Consider the following 22,490-nt stretch of genomic DNA (forward strand, 5'->3'; position numbering starts at 1 on the left):
ATTAACTTTCAAGGTGAGGTAAAACCAGCTAGCCATTTGCCTCATTATCCCTCTAATATAAAGTAATTGAATTAAAAATTTACGGTTGCCCTTTGACAGCTCAAATCCTAAGACATCTCTCAGGTTTCTTTTGTTATTAACCCCCAACAGTAGCTTGAAAAACAAAATCTCTGCTTCATCTCACACCTCATCTTTTAAATTAAGATCCACGTACAGTTCCACATAGCAGTTAGCTGCCCGAGAGAATCTAAAGTTACGTGTACATAAGACAATTCCTTGATGGAGAGAATTAAAAGTCTGGGAATATTTCCAGAGGGGCAGTAAATATTCACCATGGTGGGACAACACTGTAGATACATTAAGATCCACCACTGAACCCAATCAGTTATATAGCGTTAGAAGAGAACTTAGAAATGACGGGAAAAATTGGGACTAAATAGGTTAAGTGACTTTCTTAAAGTTATACAGAGAGGAACAAATCCTGGTCTCCTGCTTTCCAATTCACTGCCTTCTCTCTACAATAAGGTTGCTATTATGTTCAAGCAACTCTTCAATTTTAAGTCAGAATATCACTTCAATGGGCAAGAAATTACTTGCGTGACAACAAGGGTATTTTTCTGTAAATGCCGACAATTATGTAAATCTTTCTTAACCAGTCTTTCCCTTCCCCAACACCCTCCTAGCACTAATACAGCGCTATTCCTGCTACAGCAGCGACTTAAGATTTTCTTCCAAGTATTGTTGTTCCCCTGGGATACTCTTCCCTCTCGTGTCCCTTCGCGTTTTATTTTTTTAAGTAACTTCATTCTTCCCACAACATACAAAATAAGAGCTCTTTCAAATCATTTTAATAGCCAGTAGGTCAAAACACGAAAGGAAGATTCGAACTTGTTCCCTTTAAGGGGTATGCTACCATGATAGCCTCCCACAAGAGCATGATCAAAGGTAATGACGACACCAGATGCCAAAGAGTAAAGATGGTAACAAGGCTTCAAGGCTGACAGATTGAAGAGCTTGGGTTCGGAAAGTCTCAGAGGGATACCAAGCGGCATGACATTAAGGGACCCTCACAGGACAGGGCGCGGTTGCTGGGTCATCAGCACCTTGAAACGTTTCTTGATGGTGATTCGGTGTCTGGAGTACTTGTCGTCTGGGGAGAACCGAGCAGGATGGGCCGAGCAGGTCTGTTGTCCCGTGGGGTCAAACTTCTGCTCCAGGAAGAGAGAACATAATCTCAATACGCGAGTGGTGGGGAAAACTCAAGCACTGGCGTCATAAGGAAGATGGAGGCTGGGATGCGGAGGGGAACGCGCGAAAAAGGATATGAAGGAAGACAGGAGACGCGACGGTGAAAACATGCAATCATACACTCCTGCTACTACCACGCCTGGCTGTTCAGCTTTCTATTTCCCCTCACTCAGCTAGGCAACGCCGCGGCTAGTCTCAACCGCTCCTCCCACCTACATTTTTCGCCATGCCCATTTACATGCTTCCTTTTCTCACCTTCAGGGTATAGACCCGCTCTCCCTGTTCGTTGAGGTAATACTGGAGAAACATGACTACGCTGAAGTGAGAAGTTCGAACTCCGTCCGCAGCTCTGTCTCACAGCCTCACGTGTTTGTCAACTTCCTTCCTGTATAACCGGAAGTGTCGCTCTCTCAGGGTATGCCGGGAAATGTAGTTCATTTTAGGTATTTCTCCAGCTGGGCAGAAGGGGGCGCGCTAGTGCAGGACTTGGCCCAGGTGCAACCCAGTTGCAACTTTGTAGACTTTGGTGCCCAGTTGCAACTTTGCAGGCTTTCTAAGACAAATGGAGTGTGTCCTCTGTGACCCAGACACTGCTCGGCTTTAGAGGGGGATAGGGATGGCTATAAGTTGAACATTAGTAAATAGAATCCTGTCTTTTTCGCAAGATGCACACCTATATCTGGGGCAGTGGATATCCAGTGCGTGGAGCAACAAAGAGCTCCAGGATTCAGAGCCCCTTTACCTCAGGGAAAGAAGGAAGGTTTTTCTTCCCTCCCCTCTTTTTCTATCTGGTTCTCCCGCCCTATTTCAAAATATAGGCGGTAAAGAGTGCATGATGGGTATTAAATATTCTGCACAGCAAAGAGAGCGTGAAGTTATTTCATGAAACCGGTGATGTTTTAGTGATCGGACCAAGATTCAAACTCAGGTCTCTTCACCACAAATACAGCGCTTATAGCGGTGAGTAGCTAATAATAGCATAAGATATACCTTCTGGGCGTTATTTCGAATGTTTTAAAGACCGTAGAAATTCTCCTTATAGGACTCTAGTTTAAAGTGATGAAAATTGGAGCCCAAGTAACATTACAAGGATGATCTTCGCAGTATTATTTATAATGTCAAAAACATTGGAATATACATTAATTTTATAAGCAGGAAACCTGAAAACTTCTTTTTTAAATATAAACGTAATGATAAAATGCATTTACTTGTAGTGTATAAAATATCTCTGCAAGAATTCACAAGAAACATAATATTGGTTTCTTTGGGGCCAAAGAGCTCGGTTCCAGAGGAAAAGAGTGGGAGGGAGGCTCGCTGTATACTCTTTTGTATACTTTTACTTTAGAATCATGCTAATGTAGTACCCATTTTAAAAATTAAAATTATTTAACAAAATTTTTAAACAAAAATAATTTAACAAACAAAAGGACTTTTTGGTCTTGAAATTTTAGGCTGAATGCCAGTCTTTAATAGAGTGGAGCTTTTCAGCCAAGGTTTAAGATTGAGCCTTCTGTGGACTGCAGAGCCAATAGTGGACTATTTGGGAACTGCAGGTCAGTTTTCCAAGGAAATGATCTGCATACAGCAACCAAACACCCTGGATCTTCCCAGACAATCCTAATTTCAAGCATTCCGTTCCCCAGATCCAAGTCCACAGACTGTGTGTTCTGAATTTGGTTCAGAAAATATAACAAACATTGGATTAAATCAAGGGACTACCACAACCTGCTATTAATAGGAAGTCAGTTACAGAACTGGGTGCGATTTAAGGGTACAAAACTAAATACACTGGTGAAGAATTGTGTAGGAAATGGAGATGTAAAACTATAATGTTGGGAATCTGAGAATTTACAAATTGCCCTGAAGAGGCAGACAACAGGTGTGTTGCCAAACTCTGATTTGGAGGGAACTCCTGATTACTGCCAATTTACCTGAGCCTGCTGTCAAATAGCTCCAGACCCCAACCCCACATTCCCCTCCCCCTCCCCCACTGCAGATTCCTTGAGTTCTAGATTCCAGTTCTGTTTTGATCTGATCTTTGTCCTCCCCTCCTAGAATCCCTGTGTATCTACTGGAGCCAGGTCACTCTGTGGGTCCTCAACCTGACTGTCTCATCCTGGAGGCTTCCAGATAGCCACGGCTAGTACCCAGACCTGAGAGGATGACTTCAGATGGAGGTAAGTCTGCAGGTGGCACAAAGGGTACCCCATCCCCTGCTGCCTCCTTGGAGATCCAAATTTAACACTTTACCTTGGGACAACAGGGCTCTTTGGACTGACCTAGAGGGATGTGAGAGTACCAGATCCCACCAAAAAGATCACACTTGGAGAGGCTGAGAAATAAGTTTGTGCCATTAAGAGTGGGGGCTGGGGGTACAGCTGAAACTAATTCTAAAAAATGTGTATTTCATAATAAAATATATATATATATATATATATATATATATATATATATATATATAAAAGTGGGGGCTGGGGAAGTAAGAGGGCCCTCTGGGACATCTAAGCAAGCACCTCAGAGGAAAGTGCTGGGTATAGAGAAGGGATGGCAGTTAGCAACTTGCTTCTCCGGCAGAGGGACCCCTTTAACATGTGTTTGTGTGGCAGGGGTAGTGGTATGTGTGGCAGGGAGAGGGTTCTAGGGGAAGGCCCAGGAACCTGGGCCTTCTTTATTTTTATTTATTTATTTATTTTTTTTAAAGATTTTTTTTATTGGGGAATTGGGGGATGGGAACAGTGCTGGGGAATTGGGGGAAGGGGAACAGACAAGTTGCTGTTNTTTTGTTCTTCAGTCTAGTTGTGGAGGATGTTGCTTCACTGGCCCATGTTGGCACTATCATTGTGCTCTTCCCGGGCGAGGCAGATCAGTCGCCGGCTTCTGGACGGCCGCTCACTGCGGCTGCTGGCCGCTCACGCTGGCTGCTGGCTACACACGGTAGCCCATGGCAACCCACTGCCACAGGGACTGCAGCCTATGCTGTCGCTGGCGACTCAGGGCAGCCCAGCTCCAGGTCGAGCTGTTGTTCAGCATCTTAGCTGTAGAGGGCAGTGTCACTGGCCCTCATATGTGGGATCTGACCCGGGCCCTCTGGCGTCCCAAGCGAGCTCTTAACCATCAGGCCACTCGGCCGGCCCAACCTGGGCCTTCTTTAGGTAATTGAAGCTTACTCTAGAATTTTGCCCTGAGGGAACTGAGCTGGGGCCACCCTCGAAGTATTGGGGGATGGGGCATGGAGTGGGGGTGGAGAAGCTATTCAGCGGGGGTTATCTGTTGCCAAGTCTGTAGAAAATATCCTCCTGAAAGCTAGCGTGGAAGGTACTATAAGTGCATCTGCTCAGAGCTTCAAGGCTCCTTCCAGCCCCAGAGGTGGCGTCACTTTCAGCTCAGGGAGCAGTTTTCCTTGATTCCCTCAGGGCAAGGGGAGGTGAGTCACTCCAGCCAGAATGAGAGCTGGGGCTTCCCTGAGAAGCTCACAATTTTTCTACTTTTTGTGAAGCTCAGGCCTTCAGATCTGTTTCATTGTATCTGAACTTCGTGGAGTACTCCTGGCCCTCTGCTCTATGGTTGCGATGACACGTTGGCTCATAGTCCGTGTCTCTTTCATCATGGTCAGGAAGCGGAAGCTGAGTGTTGTTAGTTTGCCAGTGGAATATTCTTTATAAGAGGGGGAGGAGAGTAGCATGAAATTAGGCAGATGATCTATTATAATTATAAAAAGTCCTAGGAGACACATGTCCTGATTAATTAAGTAACATTTTATGTATTTATCCTCGGTCTCTGACTAGAGTCCACATAGCTCCTTCTTAGCAGGTACTGTGTTTCAGACTTCATTGTCAGTGCCTTGTTCTTGGTGGATCCTAAGTTTCTGATAGGAGCTCCACGCAGAGGGACCACAGATAGTCTGCCTCACCAAATTTTAAACTACTTAAAGCTCTGGAAACCTCCTTCCCACACGCCCCACTCCCCTTGCCCATATCTCGGCCCTTAGCTCTAGTTATTCTTGGCAATTATATAACAAAATTTCTGAGAACCAAACATCTAATCCTGGGAACAGCACTTCTGTGAGTGGTGTCAGGGACCACAGAGCAGCTGGCAGCAGAGTTCAGGTGGTTTGAATGGGTTTGGAATTTGTAGGAATGTGCATTCCAGATGTATCTGTATGTTGTGTGGAATGTGTTATGGAGTATAAGCTCATGGGTCCAAGAGTCACTGCAACTTCTCTAGTGCAATCATTTTCAGCCAGGAGTAAGGAACATCAAAATCACTTGCAAACTACGCAAGTTCCCCCTCCATATATACCCTTCCTTACCTGTTGAGAATCAGACCTCTGATTCTTCCATGACTAAAGTGGAACTCTGATAATGTAGCTCTGGTCTACTTTTCTACTGCTGCACTCCCTCTTTTCTTTGTCTCAACAGCATCTCCATTGCTTGGACCAGATACGACCCTGAAACCGGGCACTGCTCTACCTCCTTTCTCTGCACTTCCCTTTCCGCCACTTGCTCCTGGCTCACCAGAACCACCACCTTGGGAGCTGCCTGCACAGCCCCTCGTGCCTTCAGCTTTCTCTCCAAGCAACTCTTTGATGCTCTCTGCTTTCCCTAGCGCAATGTTGGTGACAGAGGATGGGGGCCCTGGCCACAGTGGGGCTGGAGCTGGCAAAGTCATTGTCAAAGTCAAGACAGAAGTGGGGCCAGCTGAGTCCTCTCAAACTCAGAACTTTATCTTTTTTCCGACTGCCCTCAATTGGACTGCCTCAGATGCTCCCTGTGGGGGCCTCGAAGGTCCTCCCCCTCAGTTTGTGACAACCTCTCACATGAAGACCCTTCTGCCCACTAAGGCTGTTGGGGTGAGCCAGGAGGGCCTCCCAGGCTTTCCTGTTCAGACTACACCACCAGCTTCCCAACTGGCCCCCACTGTGCTCCCAGAAAAGGGTTGGCCAGGGTCACATGGGGCAACCGGAGGAGGTCTGCCAGCCGCCCAATCCAAGCCCTCACTAGGTGACCTCTCCTATACCTCCAAGGGTGTTTATGAGAACTTCCGACGCTGGCAGTGCTACAAAGCCTTGGCCCGGAGGCACTTATCCCAGAGTCCTGATGCAGAAGCTCTTTCCTGCTTTCTTATGTAAGTGGGGAGACCTGAGATTAATTATCCTAGGGCTTTTAAATAAGGAGGGCTTTGGGATGGACAAAAGAGGTTAGGCTATGTAGTACTATTCAGGGGCAGGTCATGGGGGTGATGGAGATGCTATGATGATGATGATGATGATGATGATGATAAGCCTCTTTGCCCATTTCTCATTTATTTTTTTAAAGATTTTATTGGGGAATTGGGGAAGGGGAACAGTGTTGGAGAATTGGGGAAGGGAAACAGCCAAGTAGTCCTTCAATCTTAGTTGTGGAGGGCGCAGCTAGCTCAGCTCCAAGTCCAGTCACCATCCACCTCAGCTCAAGGTGCCGTGTTCAATTTTAGTTGCGGGGGGCGCAGCCCACCATTCCATGCGGGAGTCAAACCGGCAACCTTGTTGTTAGGAGCACATTCTCTCACCAGCTGAACCATCCTACCACCTGTTGGCAGCTCAGCTTGGGCGCAGCTCACTGGCCCATGTGAGAATCCAACCAGCGACCGTGTTGCTCAGAGCTCATGCTTTTAACCAACTGAGCCACTCAGCCCGCCCCACCCCCCGACTTCTCAGTTTTTAGCAAACGTTCAGGTGTCTTCAGGATATGATGCTTACAACCCTGTAAGTTCAGGCAAGCATTTTTATGGTACTCTTCATTTATAGATAAGAACACTGAAGCTCAGAGAGGTTTCCTGTCATATGATTGGAACTTAGGTCTTTGACACCAAGTGCCAGGGTCCCCTTGTTCTATTTTAATACCTTTGGCACTTATCCCAGTTTGGCACTTTTCCCAGTTTGGCACTTATGACATTGAGTTGAACCATCCAAACTGGCCAGGATGAGGAGTGCTGGGCCCTGACCCATTCCTGTGAGAGAGGACGGTGTGGGGCCAGGCAAAGGACCTTCTGTGTGTCACCCCCTCTACTGCCCCTATTTTATTCAGGAGACTTCAAGTTGAAATGGGTCAGTGGGAGAGCTTGCTTATTAGGTCAAGGGCCTAGGCTCCACCACTCTCTAGAGTTGGGATCTTGGGCTTGACATTCCATATCTTTCCCCTTAGTTTTCTCACCTAGAAAGGGGATAATTATACCTATCTCAGGGGGTTGCTGAGAAGATGAAATGAGTTAATGTATGTGAAGTGCTTAGCAGATGCCTGGCACAGAGAATGCTTCACTAAATGGCCCCTGCTGCTGCTGCTGTTGTTATTATTAATATTATTATAAAAAGGTGATCTAGAAGAGGAAAAGAACTCAAAAGGCCAAAATCTCTTGCTGAAGAGTGAGTGGATGCTTAGCCAAGGAGCCCAGGGTCATGGGCTCTCTTGTGTTTATAAAACAGAGTCATTGGCCGTCTGGGGAACTTTCTCTTCCCATGCAGACCTGTTGCCTCTCTCACTGAACTATACCCTCAACATTTTGTGTAAACTACTACAGAACACATACCGCATTTTACTGGATTAAAAAAAAATGCACGTTTTTCCTCCAGTGGCTAAACTTCTTTTTCTTCTTTAAAACTTTATTTTTTTTTATTGGTAGAATCATTGATTTTTCCATATTAATTTTAGGAATATAAAATCAAATCCCATGAAAGTCTCTCAGGATTTTGTTTGGAATTGCATTGAAACTATAAATCACTTTTTGTTGCTAGTGCAACTTGAATCTCGTTTTTGAATTATATTTTATAATGGAAGATTACTGATGCTTTTTTCTTTTTTCTTTTTTTTTGGTAAGTGGATGAACTCTTAAAGGAATCACCCTTTCCACTTTGACTCTGGAGAGAATAAATCAAGTCTCCCCCCGAAGTAATAAGTATAGATCATCTTACCTACTCCCGGCTTTCTCCAGACAGCTGACTTCTTTCTTGGAGGCTGGCAGGCTGAATTTCTAACTCTTGAGACAGCACTGCGTTTGGTCTTGGCCTACTCCTGTTCTCTACACTTAGGGGCTCTGGGCAGGGTCTCCCCCAACGTGCAGCCCAGACCCTTTGCAACAATCACCTTGGAAGCTGGTATCAGTCCTGGGATCCTGGGGCACTGGAATCCATATTTACAACAAGTTCGCCAGGTGATCCTTAGCACAATAAAGTTTGAGGTCTTAGGAAGTAAGGGAGGCAAAAATGAATCACAAATTGCTTAAAGAGTATTGATATTTGTGAGTGAGGGATATCCCGGAGGCAAAAAACACGTAAAAAACAACAAATAAAAACACACAACCTTTAATTAGAGATTCATTTGGGTTAGTGAGTGCCTTTTCTAAAATGCAAAAAGCCTTTTTGGGCAGGGAGGGTTAAGCCTATTTTACAATGAAACCCATTAATTTAATAACATGAGTACTTTCTTCCTAATGTTTAGTTAAGGACAGCACTGTGAGAATTAAGGGTGGTTGATCTCAAAAGATGGGGAGAAGAATCACCTGTTTGATTTTGTGTGAGATTTGTAAATGTCAGTGGGAAGAAAGGCCAGGATGGTCAATGGACGGTAAGTTGGGAGTCTGAAAACCTAATCGGAAGTGGGATGTGACAGAGAGGGGCACTGGATCTGAAGGGCAGGGTGTGTATATTAGGACAGTATCAGGACAGGTGGATGGGGGACACTTGTAGAATGTGACTGACCCAATGTGGGCTTTAGCCCAGTGCTTCGTTCCCTGGCCCGGCTGAAGCCCACTATGACCCTGGAAGAGGGACTGCCAAGGGCCGTGCAGGAGTGGGAGCACACCAGCAACTTTGACCGGATGATCTTTTATGAGATGGCAGAAAAGTGAGTCTGACAAACTTTCATTCTCCCAGTGGGGGCTGTGTGGCTGAGAGAGTTGGGGGCAGGTTAAGAGAGGCTTGAGTCAGGGTATATGGGTGATTATTAGAAGGGGTTCTAGGAAGACGGGTGTAGACTGGGATAGGGTTTCCTGGATCATTGCTACTTCTTTCATCACTTTGGCGCTAGAGTTTTTCTGTCCTATCTCCACCTGGAAGCGCTCCTTTTTCTAGATCTTGAATTATATAGCAGCCTTGATATTGAAGCTCTTAGGATGGGATTGGAGCTTGGTTGGTATAAAAATTCCGTGCTGAAGGGACCTAGCAATGAGGAGGTAAGCCCCATTAGGCAGGTTCTTTCCTATCTCACTGACCAGGTAGCAAGTGGCTATGGATGCAGACCTTGGGACCACTCCTTCTCTGGAAATAGTGGCACAGAAATTGTTTATCCCTGTCATCCCAGGAAGGGGCTGGTTCTTATAGATGTTGGTCAGGGGAAGCCAGGGTCCTAGATGCCCAGCATGATCTCCTGGCTCATATCCCCCACTTCTCTAGGATTATCTCCTTTGTTAACAAAATAATTGAGGAAAATGAACCCTCTCCTCCAAGCTTAGCTTCCATGTTCTCCTCCAGATCTTCTGGACCCATGTTCCTTCCAAGCAGGGCCCAGTCCTAGTCTCGGGACTCCTGGATCTCAGCAGTGCCTCCTGGTGGGAACTGCTTTGACTTGCAACCCCATGCCCTGCTTCAAGATTTCAGCCATTTTTTTTTATGGTTGTAGGCAGGGGTAGATGGGTCCTTGAGGAGCCTACTTGTGGGATCCCACCAGGCTGTGGCATAGGCTGGATCAAATTCAACAAGTCTGTATTAATTGTTGCTGTATACCCTCCGTGATGCTGGGTGAGATATGGTATGAAAAAGAAGTAGAAGCCATGGCTCTGTCCTGGAGAAGCTTACAAACTCTAGACTATTCATTTTCTTAGCAAGCTTTCCTAAGTGACAACTGTAGGAGAATAGACTATGTGGTGACCTTGTGAGGTTTCACCAGAACTGTTATTTGGCCATCTGTGAGCAGGTCCTTCCTGGTGTCTGGGTTTCTGATGGGTCTCACCTCAGCACTGCCCAGGCCTTCCTCCCTTTCTGCAGGTTCATGGAGTTTGAGGCCGAGGAGATGCAGATTCAGAACGCACAGCTGATGAATGGGTCCCAGGCCCTGCCTCCTGCAGCCCCTCTGAAACTTGATCCTCCGGGGCCCCTGGCCCCTGAGGTTTGTCAGCAGCCAGGTAAAGCTACCAGCTCTAACAGGAGCCTTAGGCCAAAGGCTCAAAAGGAAGGCATACAGAAACCAGTCACGGGGTAGGGGAGGCATTACCCTTGCTTCTGTCACTTTCCCTCCAGTAAGTGGCATTTGATGTACAAACAGGACAACACAGGAGGCTGGGTTCCTAGGTTCCCTTGGTCCCAAACTAGGTATTGATTTTGGCCAAGTAACCAACTACTCTCTGAGATTATAAATGCACCCCATAATACCTCATTGGTCTGAGAAATGGGGGCTGGATCAGGGGACTTCTTGGAATTTCACAGGTTCCAAGATTCTTCATAGTGACTCTCTCAGCCCCTCCAGCTCCTCAATCTTTTCCTATGGCTGGTACTTTTCAGGGTGGTCTGGTCCAGCCTAGAGCCATTTCAGTGTACTCCCACAGGGCTGGGAGGCAGAAGCTCTCGTCTCTGTGCCACTTTCCATTTCTGTTTTCCATCACTCCCCTTAGCGTATATTCCCAAGAAGAAAGCTTCCAAGGCCCGGGCCCCCCGCCGGCGGCAGCGCAAAACCCAGAGGCCTCCAGTTCCTGAGGCACCCAAAGAGATCCCACCAGAAGCTGTGAAAGAGTATGCTGACATCATGGACGGGCTGATGGGGAGTCACTTGGCCACTGGGGAGCCAGATGGAAGACAGGAAGAGGAAGAAGAGCAGCAGCAGGAGGAAGGGATGCTTCCAGATCCAGGTCTCCTGAGCTACATTGATGAGCTGTGTTCTCAGGAGGCCTTTGTCTCCAAGGTGGGCTGGGTCTGGATGTCTGATTTCTAGCAGACCCTGGGGTGGGAACTCCAGGGAACCTAAGTCTAGGGTTCTGCCTCAGGCAGTTAGGAGCTAGGCTCTATTCCATACTGAGAAACGTGTGTGTGTGTATGTACACATGCGTGTGAATGTGTGTAGCTGGTCATGGTTTATAACCTGGGAGATGGGGGTCAGGGGCTCATGGCTTCTCTAGAGCTTCTTGGCTCACAGGTTATCTCCTGTCAGACTCACATCCCTTTTCCTTCTGTTCCCCAGGTGGAAGCTGTCATTCACCCTCAATTTCTGACAGCTCTAATATCCCCAGAACAGAGGGATCCCTTGGCCTTGATTGAGGAGCTGGAGAAAGAAGAAAGACTCAGTCTTGCCCAGGTAAATTTTGGGGGTAGGGAATTATCAGAACAAGAAGCTCGCATGCCTGTGTTGGACGGTATGATTTCTGGAGATGAACAGCTTTAGGATTGGGCTTTACACGTAACAAGTAGGTAAAGGACTGAGGACACACAGGAAAAGGGGAGTGTAAGGGCTCAAAGCATGGGAATAAGGCCCAAGAAGGGGGAAAAGAAGAGCTACGTTATGTGTCACTTAAGCCACTTGCTTGCATTCTCTGCCCTGCCCAAGTACCATCTCCTCACCACCTACTCAGTCACCCCTCCGACAATCATGTGCAGCACGGTATTTGTCCATTCTCCTTCCAGCTGGTCCAGAAGCGACTCCTGGCCTTGGAGGAGGAAGAGAATGCTGAAGCACCTCCAAGTTGCAGTGGAGTTCAATCTGACTCAAGTCCCTTCTTTTCTGACGAGGATGAAGATGGGGGTGGGAGACTTCGGCCCTTACCTGGGCTTCGGGTGGCTGGGGGTCCCGTTCGCCTTGGAAAGCCTGCTCCCCCAGGAAAGAGGGCAAAAAAAGTGCACAGTGGGCAGAAACGGGCCCTAGATGGCCTAAAGGGAATGCACGGGAACGGGAACACCCTACCATCCCCCAGCAGCTGGGACCTGCAGCTAGAGCTTGCAGCTCCACAGGGAACTGGAGGGTCTTTAGGTACGAAGAGAAGAGGGCCTAGGAAGGTTACAAACCAGATATCCCCACATCAGAATGACTACCTGGGGGGTGCTGGCTCCCCTGAGCATGCCCTGGTGGCTAACAGGACTTCCGAGGCTCTGCCCCTTGGCTGGCAGGGAGAACCCCAGCTTGAGATGGTTCCCAGTTTGGATGTTGGACTTGCAGAGCCGGCTCCTCTGCAAGAACAGAGGTTAGAAAAGCAGGTCCTGGGGTTGCAGACAGAACAAGAGATAGTGGGGAGTGGAGTGCCTCAAGAGGAGGGGCTGTTTGCAGTGCCCCAGGAAGGCTCTTCAGGAGCCACGTGGGGAGATGACAGAGGTCCTCAGAGTTATGAGCAGAGCCCTTCCAGAGCAGCTGGGGACAGGGACGGGGACGGGGCCTCCCCTCTCAGTCCAGGACTGTGGCTCAGCAGGGAGATGGATGCCATAGGCTTGGAGTTGCCCTTCGAGGTCATAGACAACTTCCATGGTGGGGAATGTGTGCCTGAGCACCAGGGAGACTGCCAGGCACTGGGCTCCAGAAACACTTCTCTGGGTCCTGGAGAAACCACATTTGGGGATGTGGGGAGCAGTGCCGATCCCTGTGGCGGCACGGATGCCACAGCTGTCCTAGAAAAGAGAAACCATAGCTGGGCCTTGAGGCCTAAAGAAAATAGAGAACAGAGCCCCGAGACTACACAGGAGCCCAGTGATCTGTGGGCTGACGGTTACCTTCTCTCGCTGGAAAGCAGTATTCCTGGCTCCACAGTGGTTTCCAAAGAAACCCACCTGCCTGCATGTCGAGGCAATGTCCTTATTCTGGGGACCCAGGATGCCTCCTCCTTCCCTGAGGCCAGCCAGGAGGCAGGGAGCGAAGGCAATTCCCTGTCTTTTCTGTTGGAAACCGCAGACCACAGCAACATACTAGATGTTGCAGATGCCTGTGGCCTCCAGCTCGAGGCCAGTGAGGAAACCTGCCTGCCACATTGCAATTCTTATGACCCCCAAGGAGAGGGCAGGGAGCAAGGCACTGATTTGTCCACACCTACAGAGCTTGCTCCCTTACCAGTGAATCAAGAGTCTTACGCGCAAGGGAGCCCCAAATCCACATCTCCCCAGGGCCTGGGGAGCACTTCCCCTCAATGTGGAACCAAGGATGCCTCAGTTCTGAAAGAAGCCTCTCCTGTTAGTGAAACATGCATTTCAGCAGGTGGGGCCAAAGGAGAGGAGGAGGGGGAGGAAGATGAGGAACTCTCCCACTTTGCCTACCTCTTGGCCTCTAAACTGAGCCTGTCACCAAGGGATCCCCCTCTCAGTCCTCACCCTGTCTCAGGCTGGTCCTCCACAGGAGGCTGGAGGGTCCAGAGAGCATCTCATTCCCTCTCTGTGGAGGCAAGAGGCCTCGGCCAACCTCCATATCCTGTTGCCAAGTCTAGGAAGCAAGCTCTAGTTGGAGGTCCAGTCCCTGCTGAAAAGAGGCCCTACCTGGGAGCGCAACTTGAGGTCTCTGGGGAGAAACCTCTGGTTCAAGGAGTGGTTGGACCCTCAAAGCCTCGTAAAAGGCGACGTGACAGTTGCACCACGGGCAGAAGGAAGAGACGACGTCGTAGCAAGTAGGCAACAGCAGGACCATCCTATCCCTCATACCAGTCCCTAAAGCGTCACCATTCCCCCCCTCCACCCCCCAGATTTCACCCAAGCCGCATACCAACCAGGAACTTGTTCTTAACCGTTTTGTGTTTCTGCAAAAGTTGAGTGTGGGGAGGAAGGTCAGACAGGCTAGGTTGGTGGTGGTGCCTTGGGTGGGAGGTGAGGGGGAAGTACCTTTGGAAGGAGTTGTATGGGGAAAAAAATGAATAAAGGTTTTTGTTGTTGTTGGAAAATACTCTCCATGTGCTCATTTAGGTGGGGTAAGATGCTGTAAAGATAAGGTGGAGTGGCTCTGGATTCTACAGATTGACAGCCTTCAGCCTCATCTAGGCTTTGGGAAGCCCCAACACTGAGCAGTCCCCAGTGAGCACTTCATTCCTCCCTTCATCAAAGGTTTGCACTTGGCTGTTGGGAGGGCTTCTCTGGACAGCCTGTCATTACCTGTCTCCCTTTAAAAGTCTATACATGTTAAGAGAGGCTTTCCTTTTCTTACCTGTCAGATCTCTGGGATAGGTATCTCATTTTCTAAGCCTAACTTTCTGTAACTGTGTCTAGACATAGCACCCCTCTTTAGGAGCGCCTTGTTTTCTTCTTCCTTGAAGAAAGGTTGGACAGAAGGGATATTTCAACATCCTCAACTCATCCCGTGGCAGAAAAACCCTCCCATGTGGTTGGTCTGACTTGCAGAGAGGAGGCATCAATCTCAGGAGGATGTTAAATATGGAATGGTAATGAGCTATTTTTCAGTCTCTAATGAGAACAGAGCAAGAGGGAACAGGCTGCAGAGGTTCATGAGGAAGCCTGTTAAAATGTGTGTATATGGGGCGTGATACCACGAGGGAAGGATATGAGAGTCGTACGATTTCTGTGCAGGAAAGCACCCTGTGCAGCTGCAAGTCAAGAGGATTCATCCATCTGTGGCCAAGAGGACTGACCTCGGGAACCTTCGGGGTTGCCCAGTGGGCAGCCGGCCACCATTAATCCCTTTCCTTCCCAGCTAAGGATACCACCAATGTGACGGGGCTTCGTTCTTTTTTAAATAGATATAGATATATATTTATATATAAAATAGTTTCTTACAAAAAAACCAAACAAACAAAAAATGAAAATCAACTTAAAAAAACAACAATAACAAAAAAATCAAGCAGGAGCAGAGAGGACTTGAGGCCCGGGGGCGGCCCCTGGCGCTGCCCTGAGTCTGAGGGCCGGATGCGAGCTGGGGAGGTCCAGGCACTCAGTCGCCTTTCTGCTTGGGTGCGTGCACAGTCCCATTGGCCAGAGCAGCGGGGCTGCCTGGGGATGAGGCATTTGGTGTCTGGGAGGGGTGCAGGTAGGTGCTGAAAAGCTTCCCATGGAGCGGGTCACGGAGGGAGAAGTCCTGGAACTGACCTGGACAGGTAAGAGTGAGACGGGGAAAAGTAAAAAAGGAGAGGAAGAGGATGCCCTGCATTTCTCAGAAATGGTATGTCCTGTCCTTCTCATCTCTGCTTCACTCCTCAGATCTAAGTTTACACTTTTTCTGCCTTCCCAGCCGGCTCCTCCCATCCTCACCTCTCAGATGTTCTGACCCCTGGCACTGGCCACCAGGTCATATCCCCTCCCAGCCCAGTGCTGACGGTGCCCACGTGGGCTGAGAAGGCAGTGACTCACAGAGGGAGAGGCCTTGGCAGGGTCCCGCCTGGCACAGCTCGGCATGCAAAGTGGCAGCAGCAGGGCGGGGTGACCCCAGCAGCAGGTGCAGGATGGTGCTGAAGCCATCTCTGTACAGCAGGCGGCTGGTCCCCTCTCCTTGCTCCTCGGCAAAGAGCTGAGAGAGAAAGAGACACCAGTGAAGCCCTCTCTTCATGCCATCGCCCCACACTGCCCCACAGGCTCCTCCGCTTCCATGAATGCAGAGCACAGGTCTGGGTCCTTTCTGTAGGAGAATTCTAACTTCCGAGCTGCTGCCCTTTCCCTGTTCCCAGCTATGCCTCCACATAGACACACTGGGGCTTTGCAGTGTGTGGCAACGGAGTGTATGGCAAGCCATCTACTATCTAGAAGCTACTGGTAATAGCACACCACACAGGCTTCTGGGTGGGGTGGGCATAACCACTATTCCTCCCCACCCACCCTCACCCCCGCCCTCATACCTCAAAGGCCAGGACAGTTAGCTCCTCCAGGTCCCTGCCCCCATCCAGAGCTGCCAGTGCAAGGGCCACATCTCGGAAGTCCACCAAACCATTGGCATCCTGGAGGGTGAAAGAGAAACCAGGGCAATGTGGACCAACCCTGCAGCCTCCCTCCTTTTCTGGATTTTGGCTTCTCTTCTCAGTAGAGGGTGGGCGGGTGTGCGTGTGTCCTGTGTCTGCTTCCTTCAGAACCGTGTGCCCTAAACGTTCCAGGATCCCTGATAATTCTCTCAGGTCACGGTTTTGCTCAAGCTAGTCCCCCAAGTGACCTGGTGGCAAAGCTCTCCGATAAAAGGGTCTCCTAGGAATGTCAGGGAATCCCTCAGGAATGCAGAAGTTACCAGTAAGTTTCTGACATACCATCGAGGGCATTCCTAGCCCCCAGGCTGGAAAAACTGGTTCTCTCCTGACTCATCCTATGTGGGAGAACTGGTCCAGCAGACTAAAAGGGGGCCACTGGAATCATTTCTTGCAAAAAGCCCAAGGATGTCTACCCTGACAACTCTATGGGGGACCATGGCGTTCAGGTTTTGCTAAGTGGGGAGGCTCCTTTCAGGGACAGTCTGTCCCAATCTAAGGAATCAACACATCTGGTCATTCTCTGTCCCTTCAGAGGACGCTGAGAGCCATGGTCTGCATCTTAGATCAAAAAGAGCTCTGTGGAACCACTGGTGGTTGTTCATAAACATTAAGAAACTTCTGGGACAATCTTATTATAATTTGACAGGAAAACCTGGTTAAGTCCCAGGAATATAGTTTGCCAAGATTCTTAAGAAAGTTCAGGGATTCCCCAGAGAAGCTGTGGGATATTTTTAAATATTTGCCTAAGTATTGCAAATGCTTCTGGGTCTCACTCTCTTATCCATGTAAGCTGTCCAGTGTTGTCCCCGCCATGTCACCTTCCCACCTAACCTTCATGGCTCTTCTCTGAAACACTCACGCAGTGTCCCACAAGGTCATATGATCTTTGCCAATCTCTAAAGTGGTTTCAGAAATTTATGGACCTCACTGACTGATGATTTCTCCATTGTTCCTCCCCACAAGTTAAAACATTGCTCTGCAATGCAATGGATACTCTATTAAAAAAAAAAAAAAAGAATCCCCAGTAGATCTTAGAAGATGGCAATCTGACAATAGCTGTTATAATATCCAGTGCAGACTCCAAATTGGCCATCCAATGAGACTGACGTGGCCATTCAGATATCATCCTTAAATCCTGAGCCCTGCACTCTGCATCCCAGCTCCTTTACCTTCTGGAAGTAGCTGAAGGCACCAGCCACTGTCTGTGGGTCAGAGAGCTGCAGCTGCCTGGCAAACTCTTCCTGGCTGATCATTCGGCTCCGGCCTGGCTCTGCCCCAGTGTCCACATAGCCAGGGGACAGCCTACAATGAAATGGTTGAAGGCAGAGAGCTGACTCAGTTTCTTTCTGGGCATACCACCCAGCAGGACCTTAGTCCCAGCCCTAAGGGTTATCCAGCACAGGTATCTCTCGTGTTTTTCTAAGGTATACTTTGACTCATAGTCCCTTGAGATCCATTCCTGCTTTTATCACCAGGGTTATTACATAGCTTTCTTTTTTCCTCCTTCATTTTACTCCATTATCTTTTAAAAAATTCCTCTATCTTCTCACTTTTTTCTTCTTTTCAAAAGACTTTCCTTTGTCCTTCCCATTTCTCCCTTTTCTTCTGTCTATACATGACATTACCCACACCCTCATTTTCAAGGTCACTTACCCAGCCTTGCGAAGCACCTTTCCCAGTTCCCAGAGCTGTGGCTCCAATGCTACCTTCAGCCGACCCACCACAATCACGGGCAAGCTCCCTACAAACTCACACTCGGTGGCTGGAATGCCCAGGGCCCTACAAGGATGAAAAGGGATGGGATGGAGAGGGAGCGAGGCGGAAGAATCTTCTGAGGGTTCATTACTGACTGACCTGCTGACTAGGAGGTGGACATTAGGTCCCTTCAACTCCCGTCTCCTTCCAGTCTCAGTTGTCTAATAGCCCTTCCCACTGCCCACTCCCCCATGTTTGCCTCCAAACCTCAGCCCTCCACCCCCACCTGTAGTCCCTTTGCTCTGCATATCTGCTCCAGGAAATGCTTTGTGGAACACTCACTGTGCCATAACCCTCTGGACATTGTTGGCGTAGAGGGTGGGGTCCCTGCTCTCCTCCGGGCTGGGGTGGTACACAGGGAGGAACTGAAACACACACACACTCCTCATCAGGACCTCAAAGCTAGGGGTGACCACTTCCACCCTCTTTTCCCGAAGCTTCAGCGGTGAGCAGATGTCCACTCTCCCCCCCCACCCATGGGGTCATACCTCCACATCCACGATGCTGCAGGGCTGAGCGGCTGTGAGCCAGAGGACTTTGAGTCTAAGAGAAGAGAGACCTCAGATGCTCACTAATCTCTCACTATGGGCTCCTCTCACCCCAAATAGGGGCGTGGGGAATTTCTACCCGCCAGTATATAAAAATGGACTCCTAGCCATATAGTCAGCTGGGTAAATGTGCAGTTGGGAGAAAAGGGAAGGGCCAGAAAGGTGGCAGGCAAAGTGAGAAATGTTGCAGGGATATGGCAGAGGAAGAACTGCAGGTGAGAGGAGGTTTGAGTAACCCGAGAAAGGGCAAGAGGCAAGCCTGGGGGTGGGGTGTGTGTCTCAGGAAGGGAGGACTGAGGGAGAAAATCACTTAGAAACAGGAAAATAAGTTAAAAGGAGCTATGATCACAGCAGGAATGATTAGGTGGGATCACTGAAAGCACTCCAGATCACACCAGGAGGTCAGAACAAAACCGTGGGAAACAGGTATCTCCTTCTCTAGAGACCTCTTGTTCGAGAATGAAGGGCCATTTGCTTGGGCTGGAGATTGAAAGATGGGTCAGGAATTCTCTGATGGACCCTGCTCCCCACCCTCACACCCTCACACCCAAACTCACACTCCAGGGCCCCTCCATGCCCAGCTGGTGGTGTCCTATGGGAAAAACAGAGGTGAAGGGAGAAAAGCATTCATTTTCTTCCCTGCAACTGGCTAATCCTCTTTAAGCAGAGGCTGGCCCCGCCCTGGCCCCACCCTAACATGCACATCCCATCATGGCACGTAACAGTTTTCACCTATTAGGGTGAATTCGTGTTCCCCCTCCCCCCTCCTTGGACTAAGACTCACCAGACTGTTGGGGTAGCGGATGAGGATGGGCTGCACAGGGACCCCTGCGATGAAGGCGCCTAAATCCCATTTCCACCCCCACCCCCCAGGCAGAGGTTAGTACATGGCGGTAGCTAGAGGGCGTGAAGTGTAGGGGTCTGCACCAGTGCTCAAATGAGATCTGGCCTTGCTCCGTTTCATTGATAATTTCCTCTCTAACTTTTTGCGACATCTCCGCGTCAGCTAGGTGGGTGATTCCCTGTCTCCCACTCCTCCGCCCACTCCACTTCTTGGGTTATTCCAGAGTCCCTCTCCAAATTTGAGGCTCCTTTTCCCTACAGCCCGACCACCCGCTATCGTTTTATTCACCTGGTTTGAATTTAAGCAAAGCCTTCTTGTTGGAACAGGTGCCCTCAGGAAAGAATAGTACCTGGGGGAAAAAGCCAAGAGACCAGAATGAGGTAGGGTAGGCTGAAGGGGAGCAGACAGGAAAGTGAAGCCTCTTCAGGAACACACAAAAGGTGAGAAGAGAGTCCTGCGACTCTTACCCACCTGGGGCCACTTGCCTCCTGAGGTAGCCCGCCTTCGGACCTCCTCCACCACTCTGCGCCGAGAAGCCGGGTCATGCCGGGATACGAGGATGGCTTGGTTGAAGCGAAGAAGGGCTGGGGTCCAGAGGATACAAGGTTCCTACCTGGGGGCATTAACACCTGCAGCCTCCCCGTCCTCAACAGGAGATGCTTCTCAGTTATCTCTTTGCCCTGGGGACCCTCCTTTTATTGTATGTTGTCCTTTTAGGGAACTGACCAGAGCTCCCTTCAACACCCTCTTTAATGAAGCCCCAGCCTTCAGATTCTAAGAGGCAGGATCACAAATGATGTTCATTTACATTTCATGTGCCTGCATCGGTCAATATCTCTTCTAACTTTTCCCCCCTTCCCAACCTTGAGGCCAGTTCTCTCCAGAGCGTGTCCATCTGATTCCTGTTTTTTCCCCAGAGTTGTCATCTCTCCCCTTGATCCCTCTTTCACTCTCTCACCTCCAATGACAGGCACAGAAAGGTTCTCAGCTCGGGATACAACCTTGGGCAGGTCGCAGGGCAGCAGAACAATGGGGTCAAAGAAAGTAGAGTGGGGGGCGGCAACAAGGACAGGGGCTTGAAGGCGAGAGGCCCGCTCGCCCCGAACACGAATCCGGAGGAAGCCCAGCAGGAAAAAGAGCAGGCGGCTGAGCCCCAGTACCCCGTTGTGGCACACAGTCCTGCAGGGCAAGGTGGGGCGTCAGGGGAGGCAGCAAGTCTGACCCTCACTCACCCCCAGGCTTTGGCACCCAGGAAAGCAGGTATCCTTCTTTTGCCCTCTATTACTCTGGCCAAGAGGTGGAAGTCTCTAGCTACTGTGGGACATATCAGGGCACATCACTTAGTGCTGAGGTCCTGGGTACCAGGTCTGAGCCTGGCGGACTCGTCTCGCCTCTCCAGGCTGGGGATGAGAGCTTCAGAACCCCCCCCCTCCTCTTCTTCTCAGAGGGAGCAGAATGAACAGCAGGAAAGAGAAGTGAGAAGCAGGGTTTCTGGTGGCTGATCCCCCACTTACTTTCTCCATCCTGTAAGTGGCTCCTGAAGCTCCTCCTCAGTCAGGCCAGCTACTTGCAGCCAGGCAAAGGGCCAGAGGAGAAAGAGGACGATAAAGGCCAGAAGCACTCGGATGGGGGCCAGCAGTGCCCCTAGGAGGCAGCACTGCAGAGGTGGGAGAGAAGGCTATTTCAGGACCGGGAGATGCTCCCTCCGAGGATCCCCCTGTCCCACAAGGACAGACACAGGAGCACAGAACCACCACCCACTGCAGAGCAGGTGCCAGGTGGTGTGGGAACAGGAGGGGGGTTGGAATCCAAGGTGGGATGATGATACCAACGAGGGCAAGAGGATACAAGATTAATAGGATCAGAGCCTCATTTTCCCATCTTTCAGTTGGTCCCCATCCCATCTATAAAATCTAGTGTCATAAAGCGCACGCATCTAGCACTTGGAAAGGCTGTTAAGAGGATTTAATGATAACCCGTGTGAAAGCACCAGCACAGTATTTGATGTGGAGCAGGCTAGAGGTATTTCTTTCTCCTCCACGTCCCATTCCATAAATAGCTCCAAACCAGGTGCATGGTTCTTTCCACTTTGGGCCTGGGAGGCGGAAGGTTGGAACACACAGAGGTTGGAACCCACAGAGGTCCACTTTTCAGGCCGCAGGCCAGTCTCTAGTTCTGCCCAAGCACTTCCCTAGTACTGGAGGACGCGGGAGAGAAGAACTCAGCCCCTACTTCGCAGGGTAGGGGTTGCCAGGAGCCACGGTGACTTCATGGGCGGCCCTGGGGAGAGCGCAGGTAAACAAACCGAGCCTCAGGAGGTCGCCGCCTCAGGGGAGGTGATGGCTGCAGAAACCTTGGACACTCCTCACACTACTCATCAGTTCCGCTGGGTTGGTGCGACCCTGCACTTCCTGTGGCCACCCCCCTTCTCAGGCTCCCCCCCACACACACCAGGAGGTGCTGCAGTGCGGGGTGGGGGGGGAAGTGGGAAGAAGGGGCGTTGGAAGGGCACAGGGGCGCAGGCTCCGGGCCCAGAAACCCGTTTCCTCTGATTCTGAGCCTCCCAGAAGCATTCAGCACGCCCCTGCCCCCACCCCCGGCTTTCCGTAGCCTCCAGCTCTGTCCTAGCCCGTGGGCCTCCGCAGGATGTAATCCGCATTCCCCAGAATCCTCCATCTCTCCTACCCGAGTCCCCTGCTGTCCTTCATCATTACCTCGTCAATTCTTCCACACCTTGGAGCTTGCCTATCGCCCAGGGCCGCGTCCTCTCCAGGACCCCTAGCTCACCCCACCCCCGCCACCCCCACGTGCGCACCCCCCGCTCCGCAAGGCTCTCATCCACCTCCTTTCCGGAGTCCCATCCCCACCTTTGCCAGGGCTCTAAACGATCTCTTTCTCCTATCCCCACGGGCCCTCCCGACACCCCCCTCCCACACCTTACCTTAACCTTCTGGAGGCGGGAGAGATGTAACTCATGCACGAAGGGGTTGGGGGGAGCGGAGGGTCCGGAGGTGGGCTCGAGTGGGGGCCAGTCCCCCGGACTTCCCTGGCTCATAGCGGCGGGAGAAGGTGGGAAGGAGGGCGCCCTGGCCTCTCAGCCCGGCCCCCGGCCTCGCTCAGCAGAGCAGCAGCTGCGGCTGCAGCAGAGCGGCGGCAGCGCTCTGGCCCGGGCCCCGCCTGGTGCCGGGCGCGGAGGGGCGGGGAGCAGG

General features: G+C 50.2%; 3 protein-coding genes across 3 annotated transcripts; 1 reads left to right on the forward strand and 2 right to left on the reverse strand.

Annotated features, from left to right (window-relative positions):
* Positions 1-826: 826 nt before the first annotated feature.
* NOP10 (NOP10 ribonucleoprotein) lies at positions 827-1,638 on the reverse strand. The gene is made up of 2 exons (XM_019627207.1): positions 1,504-1,638; positions 827-1,208 (listed from the first exon to the last, which is right to left on the reverse strand). The coding sequence occupies exons 1-2, from the start codon at positions 1,555-1,557 to the stop codon at positions 1,068-1,070; spliced, it is 195 nt and encodes a 64-aa protein (XP_019482752.1). The 5' UTR covers positions 1,558-1,638; the 3' UTR covers positions 827-1,067.
* On the forward strand, positions 1,595-14,764 carry NUTM1 (NUT midline carcinoma family member 1). Its single transcript, XM_019627206.1, has 8 exons — positions 1,595-1,663; positions 3,304-3,425; positions 5,667-6,372; positions 8,997-9,125; positions 10,265-10,401; positions 10,888-11,174; positions 11,451-11,564; positions 11,891-14,764. Exons 2-8 carry the CDS (start codon positions 3,410-3,412, stop codon positions 13,847-13,849), a joined length of 3,348 nt encoding a protein of 1,115 aa, XP_019482751.1. The 5' UTR covers positions 1,595-1,663; positions 3,304-3,409; the 3' UTR covers positions 13,850-14,764.
* Positions 14,765-14,902: 138 nt separating this feature from the next.
* LPCAT4 (lysophosphatidylcholine acyltransferase 4) lies at positions 14,903-22,469 on the reverse strand. The gene is made up of 14 exons (XM_019627222.1): positions 22,223-22,469; positions 20,796-20,938; positions 20,240-20,460; positions 19,753-19,865; positions 19,570-19,630; positions 19,222-19,280; positions 18,995-19,029; positions 18,378-18,432; positions 18,172-18,254; positions 17,788-17,913; positions 17,304-17,436; positions 16,015-16,113; positions 15,533-15,689; positions 14,903-15,271 (listed from the first exon to the last, which is right to left on the reverse strand). The coding sequence occupies exons 1-14, from the start codon at positions 22,334-22,336 to the stop codon at positions 15,117-15,119; spliced, it is 1,554 nt and encodes a 517-aa protein (XP_019482767.1). The 5' UTR covers positions 22,337-22,469; the 3' UTR covers positions 14,903-15,116.
* Positions 22,470-22,490: the final 21 nt, after the last annotated feature.

This window comes from Hipposideros armiger, unplaced genomic scaffold (genome assembly GCF_001890085.2).
Source record: "Hipposideros armiger isolate ML-2016 unplaced genomic scaffold, ASM189008v1 scaffold_724, whole genome shotgun sequence".
Taxonomy (NCBI): Eukaryota; Metazoa; Chordata; class Mammalia; order Chiroptera; family Hipposideridae; genus Hipposideros; species Hipposideros armiger.